General features: G+C 41.9%; 1 protein-coding gene across 6 annotated transcripts in view; it reads right to left on the reverse strand.

The window, feature by feature from the left end:
- Positions 1–1,689: 1,689 nt before the first annotated feature.
- Positions 1,690–23,215, reverse strand: part of TRIM33 (tripartite motif containing 33) — a 90,137-nt gene continuing 68,611 nt past the window's right edge. For 4 of the 6 annotated variants that reach the window (XM_048499028.1, XM_048499031.1, XM_048499027.1 and 1 more), the window contains 7 exons: positions 22,233–22,392; positions 20,475–20,821; positions 12,888–13,011; positions 10,197–10,271; positions 9,546–9,698; positions 6,867–6,917; positions 1,690–6,785 (listed from right to left, as the gene is read on the reverse strand). In XM_048499028.1, the coding sequence (XP_048354985.1) occupies positions 6,573–6,785; positions 6,867–6,917; positions 9,546–9,698; positions 10,197–10,271; positions 12,888–13,011; positions 20,475–20,821; positions 22,233–22,392 (1,123 nt within the window). In that variant the 3' untranslated portion in view covers positions 1,690–6,572. The remainder of the gene's footprint in view (positions 6,786–6,866; positions 6,918–9,545; positions 9,699–10,196; positions 10,272–12,887; positions 13,012–20,474; positions 20,822–22,232; positions 22,393–23,215) is intronic. The other 2 variants (XM_048499032.1, XM_048499029.1) reach the window with 1 other exon arrangement.

Genomic DNA, 23,215 nt, shown 5'->3' on the forward strand with positions numbered 1-23,215 from the left:
AATAAATCAAAAGCATTCAGCTAAACATTAGGAAGAACCTCCTGACAGAACAGTTCTTCAGTGGAACAGGCTTCCTTGGGAGGTGGTGGGCTCTTCTTCTTTGGAGGTTTTTAAGAAAACTAGATGGCCATGTGATAGCAATGTTGATTCTATGAATTTAGGCAGATCATGACAGGGAGGGCAGGAAGGGATGAGGCAGTGCTTGGCTTTCATTGTCCTTTCTTATATGCCCAGGGTAATGCGGACTGCCACTTTGGGGCAAAAAAGAAATTTTCCTACAGGCCAGACTGGCCCAGGGATCCTGGAGGTTTGTTGCCTTCCTCTGGGCATAAAGTAGGGCTCACTGGGGGAGTGGGTAGGCATTTCCTGCATTGTGCCCTAGAAGACCCTTCAAACCCTGTTTCTAAATGCTAATTCAAACTTGAATCTCTGCACCAGGGATCCCCAGTGTGGTGCCCATGGGTGCCACAGCACCCACTGACACCTTCTCTGGTGCCTGCCAAGGGTTTTTAGAAAGTGGGTGGGGCCAGGTGGGGTTTTCGGCCTGAAAGGTTTCTGATTGGCTGCACAGATTTTTAGACTGTTGCTTTGGCACCACAGCACAAGGATCTTCACTGTTACTGAAGGGAAGCTGGTGTTACCATTTTATGATTGTGTCCATCTCTTGCAGCAGCCATTTTGTGGCCGTGCCCAACACATTGTGTCAGAATTCCAAATGTGCCTGCAAGCTCAAACACAGCTCTACACAGGTATAATCACCTGAAAAACAATTGCAACTTTGAAACTGCCATGATTGTCTTATATTTTATTGGCAATGGCATCCATTGGCTGTTATAAATTTTATGAAACAACGAATCTTTGCAAACAGAAAATTGTTGAAGGAAAAATAAAAGCCCTGAACTATTTTCCACCCCACGTCTCAGATTGCTACTGATGTTCCCATGCAACTCACAGCAGAAAAGTGTTGGTGACCAGGATTGCCTGGCCAATATGAACTGTGTATACACATAAAAACAGAATATTCTGCAATACACCATAATTAACATCGACAAGCTTTTCAGCAAGCTATGCAGAAATTAGCAGAATTCCCTATAGTTTGAAAACCACTGGCTTTTGGGAATCATAAGCTTAAAGACATTCTGCCTGAGACAAATGTCTTTTTTTGAGCTTCCAATTTAAAATATCCAATCCTATGTTACAAACTTTCCACAGTAAGCTCAAGCCTGTACTGTAGAAATTTTCCATTTTTAAATATAGAAGAAAACAAATTTTGGAAGCTGTCTAGTTCAATTCAAATCCTTCCCCCCGCCCCAAATCTTGGGGTTGTTGTTTTCATTCCTTTCTTTTCAAAACACTAACCCCTTGAATCTATTTCAGTTTTTTTCCTTATGCCCAATAAAAAAGTGTTTTTTTAAAAAAAATTCCTTAATTTGCACATAAACAGCTTGCAACAAAAATGGCATATAAACAGCAACAAAAATTAGGCAATCTGAAACTGATGATGACAACATATGAAAGCTATGGGAAACAAAACCAGCCTCATTGGGATTTCTGTTCTCAAAAATGTTTGAACATACTTCCCACTGTTTATTTTCACTTTGCCATACCAGTAATCATCATATAAATGACCCTCCAAAACAGTCACCCATTTTTCCAGGAAGGAAGGTTACAAAAGAATACAACATTTGAAAGATTCTTCCTTTTCTAATTTAATAGAAATAACCAAAACAAAAGTGGCTTTCAAACAATGCTTCTTAAAACTGTTCTAGTACAACTGCTACACCACATTCCAGAGCATTTAACAAGAAATATTTACAGGCTGCTAAATGTATTAAATAATCACATAAAAGGGGAAAAATGCCTTTATTACACACCAGCCAAAAACACAGGAACTGAACAATTAGGAACGTTAACTTGTTTAAAAAATTAAATATTATTCAGAGAATACAATACCACAAAAACAGCACTTTTTTGAAGAATCAGTAAAGTTGATTATGTGCAAAAAGTACCAGTTTTAATTACCGGAAAGAAATTAAGAATGCTGGGAACCGAACCCTTTAATTTGCATGTTTACATAAAAAATTAAAACAGGCTTTTTAATTGCACAAATCTTTATAGACCTGTTATATACACATTTAATGGCATTTTGAACTGAAGAAATGTCCACATCTGCAGGCCTTTAACAAACATGCATCATCTTCCATTTTGCAATTCATGTTCATACTAAGGGGAACGCTGAACAAAGGAAAAGACCCATAAAATTCTTCGCATATCGTTGTACACAGTCACAAATCATGGTAAACAAAAGCAGCAGCTCCTTAACTGCAAAAAGCACTCTGACAGCAAAGGGGCAAACTGCATTTTGTTATTGTAACTCAGCTACCCCAAGTACAATTTTTTAAAAGTATTTTGATTCAGACACATCACCAAAAAAGAGGGGAGAAACAAGTAGGCAAACACAAACAGCTAGGACAGATGGAGTTTCCATTCATGCAACTGAGATAAAGGAAAATGTGGTGGCCATATCTGACGTCACAGGTCTTGTGCATTAATCTGAAATAGGTCTATGTAAATTGTGGCATATAAAGTTTTTAGAAAAGTACCTCCATTATTTACTCAAACACCTACTTTTTAAAAAAATATGTTAACTTTCCCCAATTTTTAAAATAAAATGCCACACTATAACTGCACACTTTTATTATTTTTTTAAGCTAGACTTGGGCAATACACATAAAACCTTCCTATAAAACCACTATCCAAAAGAAAAGATTCTTGCCATGCTAATAGGCAACAGACAAAGCAGTTTTATTGCTTTTTCCAAGGAACAGAAGGAAAAAGGAAAAAAGCCTACATCCAGCACATTATACACTCAACTTCAACATACCATGGCCATTACCTTAGATAGGGCTGGCGAATAAACTAGGTTATACAACAGAATGGCAAATTAGTGGTGATTTGTTCAAAAATATTGGTTGGTTGTAGTGGCTTGCAGAAATGTTTATAAAACATTCCATGTTCTCTATCCAGTGCTGAATATGCTATCAGTCAATACCACTCCAATCAGTATTAATGGGAATCTTTTCATTTGAAAAAGGCTATCTACACCTAACAGCATTTCTACTTAAAAGCTTGGGGGGGCACCCCCTTTTTTTTTTTGGATAGTAACTCAGCCGTAGTAGTATATGGTAGGACACTTAATTCCAGGATACAGTCAATTAAGACCTGAACATACTTAGCTGGTTAAACTAACATTAATCACTACTAATTACATGGCAGGGGACCTGCTGAGGTAATTGAGAAGTCCACAGTCAGCATGCTGTACAGTTGTCCTTCCTGTTTCAAAGCAAACTGCCTTTTTCTTCTTTGGATTAACATAAACTTTAGGAACATACACAACTGAGATATTGGAGTTTTTTTGTTTTTACAAGAACATTTAAAATCAGAGCTTAAGAGTCCAATTAAGCAACAGAATATCTTGGAACCGCATTGTACATAAGTTACATTGTAATTATGCAGCACTGGTAAACCCATATCACATGCCAGGGAAGCTCCACTATCTACCTCAAACTTGATCTTTAACATAAGATGTGTTGTCAATCCCACTGTAGCTGAATTATTGCACAGGCATCCTGCCAAATGGAGGCTGCTCTGACTTCGCACACTTTGAGCAAAAATTGTGCTGAGCTGCCATTGGTTGGACATACCAGCTGGCAGAAGAGTTACTCTGGCTGACTGAATCATCAGTTCTGATAAAATGTATGAAGTCTAGATGGACATATTCATCTAGCTCAGACACCCTTCATCACAAACAAAATGTAACTGTACAGAATTTTTTTATTATCCACTGTCTTTCAAGTACCAAATGGAAAAAGCAACCAAAAATTAACGTGTTTGAGAAGGCTATTTATTGTTTTGTACAGAATAGAAGCATCCTTACAATCTGAAAACACTACTGTTTTCTTCCATACTAAACCCTGTAAGGTTGCACAAATCAAACCATGGCAAATGCCAAATGTTACTTGCAGGAGGGGTTATAGCAGATGTTACAGTAAACTCCCCAGATGAGCAGCTCTTCTACTTATATAGCATGGAAAGATTTTGACAATTAGATAGCAGCTTTTGGGCAATATGGAAAGTCAGCTTACAAAATATTCTTTAGAGTACAAAAGACAGGATTCCAGTGCCAGAGTCGCTAGAAATTTTAAGTTTAATGGCACGTGTTTGAATGCACATGGAGTCACACCAGAAAATATGATGCACAATACTAAAATTATCAGTTTTTTGTTCCAGTTTTTCCTCTGGACACTCAGAGGTGTTCCAAAATGTCAATTTAAGTGCACACGCAAAACTTTCATAAGATCTGGCTGGAAAGTCAACATAATGAGGTGAAATCCCAAGTCCACACTCACCCTGCCCTGAAATGAACATAGAAGGAAATATTAATGCTGGATTACATTGAGATTATCCGGCCATGGGAATTCCCCAATGTCATGAACCCATACCTGGATTGGGTGGATGAGTTCTGATGTCAGGAGATCCCTTTAATAAAACATAATGCAGGCCATGGTTGAATATTGTTTCTGGCGAACTGAAAAGAGTAAAGTGGACACGAGCTGGAGATTCGTGTCCATCATTACTGTGTTGAATTTCTATTAGGAAAAGTAATATTTGACCAGGCTATTAAATAGGTCAACTATCTAATACAGAAGAATTAAAAACTATTTCATTTGCTAGACAAATGCCTTGTGAGTACACTTAATAAATTCTAGAATTCAGTGTCACTGTGATTCTGGTTGAAATGCTATTTTAAAGATAGCTTAAAAAACAATCAAAAGCCATGCACTTTCGTAACCATTTTTCACATCTTAGCCACAGTTTTGCACTGTAATTTTGTCTGGATATGGAAAATGAAGAAAGACATTTACATTAAAATTCTGTAGAGCATAACTGAGTCAATACATTGTGCAATAGTAGCTATTCATTTCTCCTGTATGGATGAATTACATTTACATGTCATAATGAATTTTATGCTCATTATACATGTTAAAATTTAGCTTTTTGCTACCCCCAACAAATCCCAGTTTCAGAACAATTTTTACATTTTTGTCACTTATACGGTCTGCATTTATTCAAACCAGCATAACAAAAATATTCTGTACAAGGACTTAAAACTGAATATCTGGAGCTGTCCAATCAAGACCAGGTCAAGCACATGAGGGATTTTACCTGTTCAAAGCTAAATTAAAATAATGCAGAGATATTTCCGCCCTTAATGCTGCTTCAAAGCAGAGCTGACGAGCCTGCTTATGTACACACTATCTTCCACTGGAGCTAGCCCATCTACTGACAAGTCACATGTCTGATGCACTGTCTGCACAAATGTTCCATTTCAAGAAGGGAAAGCAACACTATTTTCAGTGGGCCCATTTTCTTCTCCCTTAGATATTTTACTTAAGCTGCTTCTGAAGAAAACTCTGAGTAGCTATAACAAAACAATATAGAACTTCAAACTATGAACACAGTTTTAGAAATAGATAGACAACGTATTACAAATTTGTTCTCGATTAGGAACATTAGTAAGAATACACATTAGCTTAAAAACAGAACAGCAAATGTTGCTGTCCTGAAAGGATTTACAGTACCCCTATTTACAAATAAGACAGAGTGATTACAGGAAATTTTACACATTTGGTAATTGACAAAGTTATTGTTTGCTGATAGTAATCTATCAGAAACGGGTATTAGGGAAGACTGGATAGTCACCAGTTATTAACATCATAGTCTAATTCTTAAAATACTAAAAATCTATGTAACCAGTATTGCAGCCAACATCTTGCCTCATAAGGGGAAAAAACAGGATTTAATTCCAAGAGGAAACTCACTTAAGTGTTGTGTGCATAGGACTTCCATTCAACACCATCAATCTTACTGAAAAGCATTAATTTCAACCACACTTAATGTTACATATTGAAAAACCTGCACTTCTGCATTCTCCAATTCAAAATGGTTTAATGATGAAGTCGAAGTACTTCTATACAAGGCTAGTAAAGAAAAGCAGAACCTAGCTATTTGACTCAACAGGAAATATGGTCTTCATAATATTTAGCTGAGACGATGATTAAATACAATCCAGGTCACAATTTGGGATTGCATGAAGATGATCTTGAGGAAGGTTTATTGCAGTTTAAGACCGCAGACCTGCATGAAAAGCGAAGCATGACTGCCTTGGTCCAGTCTTGCAGAAATTACTAAGTGGTGAAAGAATTTACTGTCTGTACAAATACCATACAAAACCTGCATTGTCTTCATCTTGCACCTCTGCATCTCAGAAACGAGAGGGCATTTTTTGTGGAAAAGGAAAAGAAAATCCAAACACTAGAAAAAGCAAGAGTTAAAAGCTTTCCCCCCTTTTTGACAAGAATGTTTCTGCACAAATGCTTTTTTGTAATCTAATACTGCCTGAACACTATCAGCTTCATCAAGATGGCCCCTGTTGGCGTGATAATATCCCAGGAACACTTAAATATGTTTGTTTTTGCTTTTTACAATAGTTAAGGTCTGTTGTAATCAGGTCACTTTATATGCACTGGTCTCTCATCTGATTTTAGACGTTTTCTACGCGGCTGTATAAAATCTTCATCGGAATCATCTGTAATTTCAGCATCGTCCTCTTCTTGTTCAAATTCAGGTAATGGCTGGAAGGTCCTGTCTGGGTAGATCTCTGTAAGTTTATCTTCAAAGTACAATGCAACTGCCTTCCCTGCCTGTGCTACTTCTGAATCAGCCTGCAAAGTAAAAAGATAGTAATATTCACCATTGGGTAATGCACATCCCTTCAGCAAGTGTGCATGGTCTGAAAAGCTTACCTTCAAATTAATCTCTTGTGTTTCTGCATAAACTTGAACAACTTTCATCATCTAAAAAGGATACCAGAGTCAAAAAAAAGGAAATTATAATCCCTTCTAAAGTTATGAGACCACATAGGATCGGATGACTATAGTCAGTCATACCAATTCATTTTTAAAATTCAGTGACGTAGAGGTGACTCTCTCTACGAGGCTCTGTTGCTGAGTTTACAGTATGCAACCCTTAATGGAATCGGTGCAGATACGGATCCCAATCCTGGAAGCCCAATGTTGTTAAAGTCACAGTAAACTTACTCAGGAGACTCAGGAAAGAGTTCTCTCATTGGTGCACAACAGCCATTTACTCCTCAGGGCTTCTGTGGAAATATTTACTAAATAAAAGGCTAACAATTGTGCTCCTGTTGGGTGTTTTCTGATTTGGAAAGTGTTAATCCCAACATGTTAAAAATACAACGAAAATTGATGTCACTAACATCTATAAATGTAACAAAAGAGCCAGATTTCCTACATTGTTGTTTTCTAGAGTTGGCATTGCTGCCCTTAAGAGCAAAAGAAACCTTTCCCATTCACAGTGAATGCTTTTTCTGTTCCTTAAATCAATAAGCTCTGACAAATGCAGGTTTTTTATATCAGTTAAGTTTAGTTAGAAAGGTCAAGTTACAAGTTATAAATGCACAGTGATTCATTGGGGGGGGGGAGTTCTTTACCATCTCAGAACAGGAACCAAAAATATCATAAGCAGAATATGTAATTGTTTTAAAAACTTAAGAAAAAATCAGTGCAGTCTGAAAGCACTTCAAAAGAAAATAAAGAATACACTCATGTTTCATCCTATTCTTTTCACATTCATGAACAGTCCAAGACTATCCAGAGTAGATGGAGGAATGGATCCTCTGCTAGCAAAAGCAAGGTTTTTTTGACATCACCTCATACACTACAGCCTGCTGTGTCTCCTCCTCCTAACACTGTACTCTCGGGGAGGAGGGGTTTGGAGATTCCAGGAACAGCTGAAGGTGCTATCAGCACAAAAAGAAATTCTGTCCCACTAACAGACCCAGGCAAACTCTTCAATTATTAAACAAGGAGATTATTGTATACCCACAATGTCCGAATGGATGATAATTTCTGTACCATCCATACTAGCTTCCTCACTATCCGTTTCTACTTTTCTTCCAGTATTTTTATTACTTTAAGTTGTTAATAGTATTTGAGTTCACAAGACATAATTATTTATTTATTAAAAACTTTGTGTCCTGTCCTTTCTCATAGGTTCAAGGCAGCTTTTTACAGGATGCAAGTGTGCTGGTGCGCACATGAAAGCATTCACTGAAAGTGTGCATTTGAAGCACTCAGACTTCCTCAGAGTGGTTGGACACCAACATATTGTAATCCTTTCCCCAACATTACTTGTTTGACACAATCACATATGCTGGGTCTTATGTTAAAGGCACTATGTTATTTGGAGTAACAAGAGACACTTTTGAGTCTTGCAAACAGAAAGCTCACTATGGGATGTCAAAAATAAACAAAATCCAGTAAGACTTTCTTGTTTCATTATTTTCAAGCCATTTTTTGCATCTTCTTTAACATATCAGAAAGCAGTTAATGAGCTTTGTAGGATCAGACTGAGGATTCACCTAGTCCAGCATCTTGTTTCCAACAATAGTTGGTCAGGAAGCCCAGACTCAGAATATGAAAGCAGTAACCTAGTCCCCTGAGCTCCAGAAGGGTACCAACTTCAAATGAGGAACTTTTAAAAAACTATTATGGCTGATAGCTATTGATAAAGGTATCCTCCATAAATTTTGTCTATTTTTTTAAAAAAAATTATTCCAAACTGTCATTTCTCAGGTTTATAGTTCACTGGGGTGTTTATGCACAAATCCTGCATATGTACTAAATGTAATATAATTTAATCTACAAATAAGGTAACTTCTGGTATATTTAATGAGTTCATACAACTGCTCCAAGCGTTTACATAGCTCCTGTCATACAACTTGAGACATCTTGACAAAAAAATTGCCTAGGCTAATATTATTTGTTTCGCACCACACACCAAGATGTATACCTGATGACTAGGTTGCTATATAGACAACATACACAGATAGAGTCTTCCCCAGGCACGATCACCCACAGTTTATCCTATATTATTAATAACACACAGAATATCTGAACTGAAAGAACTATGATTAAGTTCATATTTGATGATTTTCTATGGACTGGTATGTAGACCACACATAAGTGGATGTGAAAGGAATTGTTACATGAGTCCACCTTCTTCAAGCCCGGCGATTTGAACACATGGAAAGGGTGGGGGGTACAAGGAGAACAGATCATGGGTGCTACAAATACTGGGGCTTCACTTGACTTTTTAAAAACATGTAAATAGTCCTATCCACTTTTCTCCCCAATGGGGACCCAAAGTGGATTCCAACGTCATTCTCCTTTCCACCAGTGGGCTTCCATGCCAGAGTGGGGATCTGAACAGGTGCCAGATCTGAGCCCAGTGCTCTAATCAATACACCACCATGGTTCTCTCATGATTCAGCCATAAGACTGCCTCTATTTCACTCAAACAGAACACTGAGAAACAGTTCCAACTAAGGCCTGGGTGGAGAAAGTGCAGAATGAAATTCCAATATTAAACAAAAGAATTCTGCTGGTTGGAAGTTAACATACTTCGTTAAACCTTTCACAGTTCTTGAAGATCAGCCGCACATCTGCCACAAAATCTTCAGGTGTCTGGTAGTGCTGGGAATGTTTCTTTTGCAGTTTCTTTTTTACTGTAGATAAATCCATTGGTTTCTTTATTATTTTATAGTAGTTTGGAATCTGTTGAGAAAACATGCACTGGGATCACAAGACAGCACAGTTATAGGGTGTGGTTTGTATTGTGAAATCTCATCTCTCATAATGACATGTTCACTTTCAAGGAACAGCCTCATTCTACATTTCTTCCTCTGTTTCTGCACAGAAAATGTCACTTTCTTTATTTTATCTGCAAACACTGGATGCCACAGAATCCTTTCTGCTATCAGGGCCCCTTCCTCTAGAACAAGAGACTCCCTGGCATTGGGAAAAGGCTCTTGGCAGTCAAGGAAAGCACCTCTGCTACTGGAACAGATCTGTGAGATCCAACCCATTATGAACTCCGTAGTTCAATCAGCTACCCTTATTCAAAGAACACTGAACAGGTGAACAACTCCAATGTATGGCCATTTTAGGTCTAACAAGTGCAGCAAGTAAATGCTGCTCATTCAAAATTCAGACTTACTCAAAGTACAATCTCCATTTTACCATCTTTAAGATAACATACAATAACTGACTCACCGAGGCTGGGACTGGCTCCTGGAATTCAATGCTCAGCTCATGACAATACAGGTAAAGGAGGAGGCGTTCACATTTCTTAAAGGGAAAAAAACCCAATGAGTGTTCCTATTGCTTTTCTAGGTTTTTGTTTAAAACTTACTTACTTACTCCTACTGCAATTTTCATAGAAACAAGGTTCAACAAAGTTTTACTCAGCTTGAAACAAACAAGCTCCTTATTCTTGAGTAGTCCCTAGGGGTTACAAGGCAACTTCCAAGTTTTGCTTGCAAGCCTACAGCCAGGATTCAAAGAAGAATAAAGCCTACTATTTCAGGCCAACAGGGATTAGGATTCATGTTTCTCAAAACAGAAGTCCTACATGCCAAAGGCCAAACACCCTTGGAATCAAGGGGAGTTTCAAATGCAATGCAATTTGAAACACAGCATAAAGACTCAGTTGTTCCAAGTTCAAAAAAAAAATCCCACTAAGCTATAGCAAGTCCTTGAGCTCACCAAAATAGCTCTTTGAACTCCAGCTGTTGACTTTAAGAGTCATCTCAGAAAGTTGTTATCAAAGATACTGAACCTAAGCCAAAGTTTGTGTGCATGCGCAAAATGCTCTTTCAATGTTTTAAACATCTACTGTCTTGGAAGACACAGAGCAAGAGAAAAGGCAGCAAAGACAATTTTTTTTAAAAAAAGATACCCTTTAATACATGTGGAGCATTTCCTTGCTCCTAAGAGAAAGACCCTTTATATATGGAGCTCAATCCAGGAACGCTCCAAAATTAAGCATTTATGGTCAGACCAAAGGTTTAGCTAGTGAGTTCAGTACACTTTCTCCAGCAGTGGTCAGACAGATGACACAGGGAAGCAAAGTATTCTGGAAAGTCAGACTGTCCCCACAACTGACCAATCAGAAATAAGATACTTGTGAACTTGAAGATATCTTTCCTATCTATCATGAGACAATCTCTGTAGTCTTTTTTAAAAAACTACATACGCTAGTGGTCATAACATTATATGGTAACACATTAAAGAAGTCAGTATTGGTTGCTATTAACACACCCATGAAGCGGCCTTCTACTGAATCAGATCATTGGTCCATCAAATTCAGTACCGTCTACTCAGACTAGCAGCATCTCCTCAACATCTCAGGTGGAAGTCTCTCACATCACCTGCCACCTGATCCTTTTAGCTGGAGTTGCCAGATGGTCCACCACTGAACCATAGCCCCCTTCTTAGCAGAGAAACTGAGGCCCTTTCCGCACAGGTGCGTCGGCATAAACAATGCCAACGAACCACCACCACCCCGGGACCGTTCACACGGACAGTCCCGGAAGGGGTGCAGGCGACGGTGCAGCCTTCGCACAGGCTGCGCCATCCCTGAATGCTGTACCCCGTCTTCTGGCTTCCAGTGTGTCGCAGAGGCCAGGGGAACTCCCCCGCAGGCTGGTGTGGAGGCTCTGGAGTCGCAGGCCAGGGGGGCATGACCCCTGGCCTCTGCAACGTGCTGGAAGCCAGGAGACAAGATACAGCATTCAGGGATGGTGGGGGGGAAATGGCGCCTTCCAGCTGCTGCCGTTCGGATGGCAGCGGTTGGAAGACGCTGCTTCCGAAAAACCTCGCTCAGGGAGCGAGGTTCGGAAGCAGCGTCTTTGCACCACTTGGAGGTGCGTCTTTGCACCACTTGGAGGTGGCGAGGCTGGCACTGCTGCGATGGCGGCAGTGCGAACCCCTCCCCAGGGACAGCGTTTTTGCTGTCCCTGATTCGCTCTATTCCGCCTGTGCGGAAAGAGCCTGAATAACAAACTGCTGTGAAAGCTCTAGAAACTATTCAGTTTCATTCTCCTTCCATTTTCCTCCCAAAAAATCTTCTTTGGGTAGTAAACACACACCAACTGATTTGGTTACTAAATATAGCTTATGTTCTGTCTGCCATAGGAAATCCTTTTCCCATGGATGGTTCAAGGATGAACTTCCCACCCGCCAAAAGAGAATGTTGTCAAGTTGTCAGGTTTTTCTCATAATTAGGCAGTCTTGATTATAGGTACCAAATTTCATTTCTCATTCATTGGGTAAGCAATGTAACCATTTTGACATTCACGTCATTTCAGTCAAGCAATGTTTCTCTGAATATAATTATATTTTAAATACATTTTTGGACATTTAAGAATATTTCTGAAAGCATCTCAAAGCATGCAATAGTATGGACCTCATCAAAATAACAAGGAATAAAATCAACAGTTATTTTCAACAGGTCACTATCCAATAACATCTTCCTGAATAGTTTTTTTACCACAACAGGCAATCTCACATTCACAACACAGGGGGAAGTCAGAAACAGATGCAGAAATTTAGGGTGAAGGTCGTATTCAAGAGACAAAAGAGAATAGAACTGATTATCAGGTCAAAGCGTACAGGACATGAAGGGTGCAAAACAGAAGGAGAATAGAAAACATCCTAAAACCAAATACTGCCAGAACAGATGACTGAGTTAAGCACAAGTTCACCTGTCGGAAACAAAAACAGAACTTTAAATACGCAATAATTGCATGCATCACACCAACTAATTATCTAGCAACACTGATTGAAGAAGGTATAGTTACACATTTTTAAAAAAATAATTTAAGAAACAGAGATAGCAGAAGAAAACCAAGAGCATATGCTACTACTAGGAACTAGGTTTCAGATGGATTACAGGAAACATACCCGTTGGTCCACAGGACTCAAACCTTGTGCAGTTTTTCCCTTCTTACTATGCTGCAAATTGTCACAATCATACTCTACTTCAGGTTTCATTAGATCTCGGCAAAATGTACATATCCACTCTCCACTAAAAAAAAGAGGAAAACATTCAGATGAGTTCTCAGCACTATGAACCCTTTTTTTAAAATTGCAGCCAAAACAAATCAGCTGAACGGTCCATTGGTACTTACCGTGAAGGGCCTTTCTCCTGGCAGGCATAGGGTATCTCTATGGGTTGTTCCTTTCCCTTGCTTAGGAGGCAGGACTTTACTGGTTTTTTCTTCCACTTCCTCTTCACTCGCTCACTTCCCCCCCCCCCCTTCAACTGCCAGTAACGGCTTGACCACGCAAAACATGAACACGCATTCAGAAAACAAACTAGGAACTTGGATACAAACACATGAATAAACATCCACCAAAGTATCTTTTTTTTTTAACCTGAACTGTATAACCAACTCTGACTCATCCTTCCAGTAGACAACCTCAGGGAGGGCCGAGATGCCCTATGCCTGCCAGCAGAAAGGCCATTCACGGTAAGTACCAACGGACCCTTCTCCTGGAGGCGTAGGGAATCTCTATGGGTCATACCAAAGCAGTGTCCTGCTCCCCAGGTGGAAAATTAGTCTCCGGAAACATGACTCAACACCCTGGTGCTGAAGACAGTACATTGCTCAGCCCAGGATTGAATCTTGAGCTTGAGTCTGCCGATTACAAAAAAGAAGAGGGACATAGAAGAGGGGACCAAACAGCGGCTTGCAAATGCTGCCCTCTACCGACCTACCCTGATATCTTAACTCCCTTTTTTCGCCTTTAAAGTAGCGAGTACTCCTGATTGAATGAGCCGTAATGCCCGAAGGCACTGACAGGTTTGTATTCTTGTAAGCCTCCGTGATGGCTAACTTCAGGTTACGCTGCCCCTGATGGAGGCAGTGGACATCCACCTGGCACAATAATGTTGGATGTGACACATTAGCGAACATAGCGTTCAGTTTTTTCCTAATGGTTTTCTGTCCTATGGATATATATCCTTAAGAGCTCTATGCTTGCGTCCTAAAGAGAATGCCACATTTTTCCCTGTCCCCACTGGAGTTGGGAAAGAATGATAGACAAAGGTAATTTTCAGCGGCATGTGAAACCTGGGACAGAACCTTGGAAGGCTTAAAGATAGAAATTTAGGAGTATGGATGCCGACCCTGTCAGAGTGGAATTTACAAAGGTTGGAACTAATGGACAATGCCTTAATCTCTGAAACCCTTCTAACGGTTGTTACTGAAATAAGAAATAGTAATTTCATTCTGAGCCATCTGAGCTGAATAGATCGCAATGGCTTGAAGGGATGTTTCATGAGTCCGACTAATACGGTGTGTAGATTCCACGAGGGAAAACGGTACACTACCGCAGGCTGAGATTGACTCACTCCTTAAAGGAACCTCCGGATATCCCCATGGTCTGCCACTGGATATCCCATAGATCCCAACCATACAGTGGAAAGGGCTGCAATTTGCCTCTTAAGTGTAGCTACCCGTAATCCTGACTGAAATCCCTCCTGCAGAAATGCTAGAATGTCACCTATCTGTGGGTACTCTGGACCTATGTCTTTTACATGGCACCACTTAGCAAATTCCTTCCAAGTGTAATTATATATCTGAGTAGTGGATGCCTGCCTGGAAGCTAATAGAGTAAGAATGACATTCTCCGAGTACCCTTTCTTTGTAAAGTTGCCCTTTCAAGAGCCAAGCGGTCAACTTTAAATGTCCCAGTTCGGGGTGCCAAATGGGACCTTGACGTAGCAGGTCTGGTCTGCATGGGAGATGCAGGGGTTCCTGCTGGCAAGAGACGCATCTACAAAAGCGATCGTGGAAAACCCACGGTCTCCTGGAGCCAATGGGAAGTTATACAAAATCCAGATCGTTCCGGCTCCAACCTCCAGCCTGCAGTAACAATTTTTTGCGGAATGGGTCCCAGGAGGAGCAGCTTAAGAGAACGCTCCTTCCAATACGCACGGAGCCACTAGGGCATCCGTTGCTATCGCTGATTGATGGTAATACCAGGTGAAGAATCTCGGCAACTGGGCATTCTCAGGTGAGGCGAACAAGTCCACCTGCGGCCTGGGAAACCGTGTGGCTAAGCTCTCAAATACCGCCGGATGAAGTTGCCACTCGGCATTCGAGATCGCCTTTCGACTTAACCAGTCCGCCTTGGTATTCAGGATGCCACTGATGTGCTCTGCCCAAATGGACGCTAAATGATTCTCCGCCCACATCAACAATTTGGCTGCTTCTATTTGGAGAACTGATGATCTGCTTCCTCCTTGATTGTTTAAGTACGCCTTTGCGGCTACATTGTCCATCCTTATTAGCACGTGACAACCCCAGAAGCTCGGACTGAAATGATGCAGAGACAGGTGGATTGCATGCAGCTCCAACAGGTTGATGGGCAGTTTTGAGTCTGGCCTGGACCACTGACCCTGGACGAACCGGTGATCCATTGTCGCTCCCCATCCGGAGAGACTTGCATCTGTGAAAACTTGAACTGTAGACCTTACTAAGTATAGTTTCCCTTTGGACAGGTTGCTGCTGTCCATCCACCAGACCAGGCTCCTTTTGACTGATGAAGGCACCACTAGCCATCTGTCCTTCTTCTGCATTATATCTAGTTGGTATGGGCAAAGAAATAGCTGTAGCTGCCTGGAGTGAAATCTGGCCCACTGCAGTGCGTCTATAGTCGCTACTAATAAACCCATCAAACTGGACAGCTGCATCAGGGATGACTTGTTGGCTACGATCACCTGTTGAACTAGCCGTTGTATCTTCAGAATCTTGTCCTGTGGCAGGAAAAGACAATGCCGCAGGGTATCGATCACTACTCCCAGATGCTCCATTCGCTGTGATGGAACCATGGTACTTTTCTTGAGATTGACCACAAAGCCGTACTTTTGCAATGTCTGCTGCACTTGTTGGACATCTGACCTTGCCTTTTCCTCTGACTCGGACCGTATCAGCAAGTCGTCCAGGTAAGGGTGGACATGTATTCCCTGGTGGCGTAACTGGACTACCGGCACCAGGAGCAGTTTTGAGAACACCCTCAGAGCCGAAGCAAGGCCAAAGGGTAAAGCTCTGTATTGGAGATGCATATCTTCTACTGCGAACCGGAGGAATTTCCGATGAGATGGATGGATGGGTACATGCAAGTAAGCCTCCGTCAGGTCTAGGGACGTGAGGAACTCCTTCCTGTAGCGAAGCCGTAATCGTTCGCAATGTTTCCATTTTGAAATGATGTAGTCGTAGAAAACAGTTCACAAATCGCAGGTTCAGAATTGCTCTCCAGTCCCCTGATCGTTTGGGAACTGTGAAAAAATGGGAATAGATGCCTGTGCGCTTCTCCTAGTCTGGCACAAATTCCACAGCTTTGATTTGTAGGAGGTCGTCTATTGCTTGTTCTGGATTGTTTTTGAGGGCACTTGAGAGTTAAAGATGGGAAGAATCTGTGTGAGGGAAACTGCAAATTCTATTAAGTAACCGTACTTTACCGCTTCTTTTGATCATCGATCTACATGTGGTTGATCCCCATAATGATGAAAATGCAGTAATCTCCGCCCCCCCCCCGCCCCCCGAATGTTCTGATAGTTAGAACCGAGAGTTTCTAGAGAATCTGGGGAATCTACCCGCTCTACCGAAGGGGCGAAAATTTCCCCTTCCTCTGGGTGCCTGCTGCGAATACCAATTTGCACGTCTACCATCCTTGTTAATGCGGGGAAGTATCCCTTGCGAACGAAAAGGTAAGCGAGAGGCTGCCCTATCTTGTCTAACCTGCCTCGGAAGAATCTTCCTGTTATCCTTGGTATTGACTAATGCCTGCCCCAAGCCCTTTCCAAACAATTTTTGACCATGGAAAGCATAGCTGGAAACCACTGATTTTGACTGCATGTCTGCTTGCCAAGCTCTCAACCATAAGTTTCGCCTAGCCGGTATAGAACTGGCCGTGGAACGGGGTGCTAATGTGATGGCATCCGCTGATGCATCAGCCAAGAAGGTTGACCCTAACATGAGTCTGTCCAGTCCATCTCTCACTGCCCTGTCATCTGGGGCAACTAAATCTACAATGTGTTTAATCCAAACCAACAACGCCCTGGAAACAGTGGCTGTAGGTATTAGGACCTTAATTAACATGCCCAACCAATCATGAGCTTTCTTCATCGCTACTTCAGACTTCCTGTCTAGGGGATCTCTAATATATCCCTCACCATACTTAGAAACTAAATTGCCTTATTGCGAATTTGCCACCGGTGCATCAACAATCGGAGTCTGTAACAGGTCATGAACATAAGCGGACATGGAGTAAAATCACTTGCTAGACGGAGGAACTGTCTTACTAGCAGTGGGATTAATCCACTCCTTTTTAATCCACTTCTCATAAGATTCAGGCAACGGAAAAAATTTTAATGGATTTTCCTCCTCTGGGAAATAGCTCTGGTTTCCCTTCGGGCATCCCTTAATTGGCTTCCCCTGAGCCTGTCCTGTAGGGTCCTCAGCATCAGCCGGATCGGTAAGATCCAAAGCAGAAATGGTTTTTGTAATGAGAAGTGACAAATCCTCTGCTTTGAAAAATCTAGGCCCTTGCGCTGCCTCCTCTGGACCCGCGTCCTCTGTATCAGAGAACTGTGCCTCATCCTCCAGGCACTCTCCTTCACTTAAATATTCCTCTTGAAAAGGAGCGGAATTTGTTAGGTGGTCTCCATCCCTGGCCATGTCTAACGCCCCTGCAATCTGACTGGCAGAACTGCCTTGGGCTTGTTGCCTAACCTGTCCTCCCTCTGGGACAGCAAAACTAGTTTGAGGAGGTCTTGAAAATTCCTGTCTAAAGGACTGGGTCAGAAATTGCGTGAACTGAAAAGGGGAGATGCTGCTCCAAGCAGAAGTATCCTCAGAAAACAGAAGGAGGTTGAGTGCAGAGGGCTGGTCTACCCGCTCACTCACTCCCCTCGGTACTAGAGTTCCCTCAGTGGTCCGTGGAACCGTTGCCTGCGAGCTGTGACCCTGATTTAAAGCCGCTTGTTGACTAATGCCCTCTATTTGTAGCGCACTTTCCTCTGTACGAGGCTCTTTCCGTGCTTGAGAAGGAGGGGGGGGACTTCTTATGCTTAGTGCTCAACTTCGTCCTTTTCTGCTTTTGCGCTGCAACGCTCTCCGACCCTGTGCGGTCTGGCTGTTGCTTCCTCCTTCTCCCGGGTCTTCCAAGGCAACCCCTGATTGGGGAGTGGAAGCCCTGGCCGCGTTTGCCCTAGTCGCCTCTGCGGCTGAACGGGCAAAGGTCTCCCTTAGGGGAGAAAACTCTCTGGCAGCCATTCCGCGGATCGCGCCAAACGCCCCTTTTCCTGGCAGCACCTTAACGTTAAAATGGCACCCGCGATTCTTTCTCCTCACAATCGCCTCAGTGACTCTTTCTCCTCACAATCGCCTCAGCGTGCTGCCCAGCGAGAAGCAACGTCCCTTTCTACATCGACACACACATGGGGGAAGCAAAACCACACGAGGAGTGGGCAACACACAAACAATCAGTCACTCACACACCATTCACACATGGAGCAAAGAAGAAGTTGTGCTCTCCTATCAAGAGGGAGGAACATTACTGGCAGTTGAAGGGGGGGAAGTGAGCGAGTGAAGAGGAAGTGGAAGAAAAAACCAGCAAAGTCCTGCCTCCTACGAAAGGAAAAGGAACAACCCATAGAGATGCCCTACGCCTCCAGGAGAAATACTGATTCCCAGAATGCTTGGAGGCAGCAAATATAACACAGGGATCAAACCCTATGTAGGCAAATTATTTTGGAATGAACAAGCTCCGCTCCTTGTTTAAGAACTGCCTTATTAAGAGTCTTCTCTTAACATGATAAAGTGTTCCTACATCACTACAAGAGTCACTGAATATGCTCTTATGACTGGAATTATATTCAACTAGCAGCACAGCCCATTGCGGGGGAGATGCAATGGGCCCTAGAAAAGGGTCGAAGAGGAAGGATCTCCCCCCACAATGGGTTTTATTGGGGCTGCAGCAGCCCCCACCCTACTCATGCTCATGACGCAAAACTTACCTGGGTGCGGATCTGGGGCTGGGCGGTGGGAGAGGTGTGACTGGGGGGAGGTAGGAAGGTAAGGATAGGGGGAAGGAAGAAAAAAGTGGCTGGGGGTGGCAGGAGGGTTGAAAGGGGAAGCTTGGGGTGGCAGATTGGGAGAGGGTGGAACAGAGAGACTTCAAGTGGGAGGGTGTGGAAAGGTGAGGGTTCTGGTGGGGCAGAGTGGCAAGGTGAGGCTTAGTGTAGTGGAATGGTAGAAAGGTTAGGCTTGGGGTTGGGGAGGTTTGGAAGGTGTGGCTAGCAGTGGCAGGAGGGGTTAAAGGCAAGTATTGGAGTGTGGGAGGGTGGAAATGTGAGGGTTGGGATGGGATTGACAGGTGTGGGTAGGGAAGGGGGAAGGTAAGGCTTAAGGTAGGAGAGGGTTGAAAGGTAAGGCTTTGGAAGGGGGAGGGTTGGAATGTGCACATAGGGATGGGGGAGGGTGGAATTCAAATGGTTGTGGTGGGAGGGGAGGCAGGGAGGCTCTGCCAGTCTCTTGCCACACAGCTCGCTTTTTAGAGGATGGGGGAGTGGGGGCTGGGGAGGATAAGGTGAGCACTTGGCTGGCCTGAAGCGGGTAGTGGGGGCAGGAAAGGAAAGGAAAAGGCTCAGCTATGTGCTCAGGCACCCAGTTGGCCTTGAAGAGGGGTGTGTGGGTGGGTGGTGCAACTGCTCTGTTGGCCAAGTAATGACCAATGGGGGTGCAGGACGCACAGGGTTTTGGTCCCTCTGCGTCCTGCATGGTAATTGGCTAATTTCATTTGAACCCTTAGTCAATTATGTTTTGTTAGATGTTTAACTGCTACCCATTTATGAAATATTTGATGCTAGAGTCTTTGATGCTATAGTCTTAAACTATGTACCGTATCTATCCTGAAGGAGGACAAATCTCAATGTAACATGATCCCTCTTTAAAAAATTACACAAAGGGGTTTGTTTTTTAAAAAGATTCTGTATATAACTGAATTTGCATGCGAATTTAACAATGCTCCCCCCCCCTTTACTTTTTTTCAAAAGTCTTTCTTTTGGGCAAATAGGGTAGCTTCCTCCTCTTTTCTTTATACACTGTGTGCAACTCCTTATTAATACTTCTCAATTATCTACAAATCTATAACTAAATTAAATTTCAGTTCCTATCAACCCACAAGGCAGTGCTAGCCACCCTCAGCTTACAGACAATGGTATACTGCCTAGGAGCCTCTTAGAGGAATCTTGTACACCTGAGGACAGATACGCGGGCCAGTTGTCTGTGTACTACTTAATTTGGCACTAGAGACCGATTAAATTTGCATACAAATATGTGGCTGCTGGCCATCAGAACAGCAAGATATAACTGCTACAACATTAATTCAATGCAGTTGGCCATGTGCATACAGCCTAACATTTTGAATAATCCTACCAAGCCACCACTGCATACGTAAACAGTTTTATTTTTAAAATACCTTGGAAAGCTGAGGAGTGTGGGTACGTGACATGTGAGGTGGAAAACTTTAGGGCACTTTTCACAGCATAACAGGTCTCCTCCATTTTGGCACACAGCACACCAGTCCTCATTGGGATCATCATCTTTGCTGTTGCCTTCTGTTCCAGTCCTGGCTGATCGGTGCATGAGACTACGCACTGGAGACTTGCCATTGACAAGGCTGTGTGCCGACTGTTTGCAGCTTTCGCTCAGGTCTGTTGGTTCAGTTTTAACATGGTTTTCCATACTTCCCAGTGCTTCTAATTCACTTTCAAGATGCAAGTTTGCAGAAAGAGGTGGCGTCAAGCTGCTCTCAGGACTGCTGAGCTGAAAAAGGGGCAGAAAATGAAAATGTAAGTGGGGTTCCACCAGGGGTGGGTGGGTGGGTGTGTAAAGCACCTTACTCCTCATTATCTGCCTCTTGCACCCACCTTGGCCTTCAATTCCTGCTCCTTTGCTTACTTTGATTGATCCACTTTACTTTGATTCAGCTAACCTGCCTCCAGGCTTCCCAACATTTCTTAGCCCTCCTCCTATTCTGCACTACTTTTGTCAAAGTTATTTTGTTTCCCCATGTTAACAAGAACCTGAAACACTGGCCTACACAGTCAGCAAGTTATTTGTTCTGAATGACTCTCATTCAAGTCAGGACATGGGCAGAAGTCTCCTTCCTCCCACTCTTCCTTCCAGGATGCAGGCCAATAGAGGAGGCTTTGACAAAATCCATCTGCTCACTACTTGCCTGTGGCTTCATCTATGATCAGGTGAAGCCACAGGCAAGTAGTGAGCAGAGGGAATTTGTCAAATATGTCTCTTTTCCAAAGACTTGGTGCTTATTTATGTGGGGGGAGGGGGACAGGGGAGAAGGTATTAGAGAGCCCTTGATAAAGTAACTAAGTGGCAGAGATTGAAGAAACCCCCTTGGGAAATACCCTGGGCCAGATGGGAAGTCCCCGGGATCATGATCAATCCCGACTAACAATTTGGATATGCAGTTCCAAGTAAAAACAAACATGACAATAAACGGAATGCAAAATTTCTGCACTGCTTAATTTCTCACGTGTAATACTTACACTTTGTTTTAGATTTCTACAATCCTATTTCTGTGACTTTGCTTATTCAATACCTTATCCAGCTGACTGCGCTGACTTACATTGTGTAATCTGCACTGAGTCTCAGCTTGAAAGGTGGCCTACAAATTACACTAATTAATTTATCAATTTCTTCAAGTACCACTCGATCTGTGGCAATAGGCTAGTGATTCTCTATAATATTAATCCTTAGACCTAGGAAGCATTCATATGTATTTTCAAAGCAGAAGTCTAAATACAATACCTTTCTACGTGTAAATTAAAGACATAACTGAAATCAGTTTCACACGCTATCATGTGAAAACCTTCAGGCTGCTCCCAGATGAAAAAAAACCATGGTAAAATAATCTGTACATCCTCAGAAAAATATACAGGCTTGCATCTGGGCTAAAATCTCCTTAGATAGAAGGATTTCCATTCATAAAGTGTTACACCCCTGTCTCCTGCTGCAGCCCAAAACACCCCACAAGCTGCTCCTAAAGAATAGGACACCAAGAATAGATTTTTGGGGCAGGGGAGTCAGTGGTCTACTGCAGTGGGGAGACTTCACAAAAAATGGCTCCTTTTCCGAAACATGCTCAGGTGTTTTTCCCCCTTATTACATCACAGAATGATACAATGTAGAAGACAAAAAACAAGAGTTTTACCATGCAGGCACTCCTTCTGCCATCCTCTGATTTTTCTTGCTTTACTGGTCCTGAGAAACTGCAGACCTCTTCTTCTGTGCCAGGCTCTTGCTTAACTTTCACATGGTCAGTCTTAAAACTAATATTATTCTTCTCAACTGTTCTGCCAGATGAACCACAGCTGGAAAGATTAAGCACATTTTAACTGCAGATCAAAAAACGCAAATGCTATAATTGTGAAAATTTAAAAAACCCTATGGAAGCAAAAGCTGTTTTTTTAAAAAAAGCAAATAAAGAAAAAAAACTTTGTGAGGTATCACAAGCAAGTTTGTTATTAAAGAGCTGCAATAGCAGCTCAAATGATTTTTTTCCACTCTCTTAAAACTAGAATTCTACATCATGCATACATCTATACATTTCCTTTCATTTTCTTAGCTGAAGAAGAATAATTTATTATGGTCAAAGACCAGAATTTACAACTAAATACAATAGAAAGCTTTAAATATATTAAACTCAGAGATGTTTATACCTATATCATATTATAATCAATGAAATGGTAAAACTATAAAAGTATAATAAAATTAATAAAAATCAGTTAAAATTTACAAAATGTTACTCATCCAATCAAGTCAGGACTATTTAGTGCTATGAAATTTATATACTATTACGCAGAACTTGGCCACAAGCTTTGTAATTTGCAGATGTTCACTGATGAGGAGAATATCAGTTCTTATTAAATCAGGATAACCAGTACTCTTTTTCAGCAAAGAACCTAAAATCTTATATCAAACCACATTGCAAAAGCGATATCTGAGGAAGACATGTTTTTGTTTCTGGTTCACCAGCCTTGCATGGACAAAGTCTCTGAGAGCTGAGGATTTTTCTAAACCTCCCTTTCACGAGGGCAGAGATGCACAGCATGTCAGTACAAACACCTTTCTATATTTGTTTACTTCCAAAGTCGAGAGATGTGTGGCTAGGAAAAGGGTACATTTAATATTAGT

Source organism: Sphaerodactylus townsendi, linkage group LG05 (assembly GCF_021028975.2).
Source record: "Sphaerodactylus townsendi isolate TG3544 linkage group LG05, MPM_Stown_v2.3, whole genome shotgun sequence".
Lineage (NCBI taxonomy): Eukaryota > Metazoa > Chordata > Lepidosauria > Squamata > Sphaerodactylidae > Sphaerodactylus > Sphaerodactylus townsendi.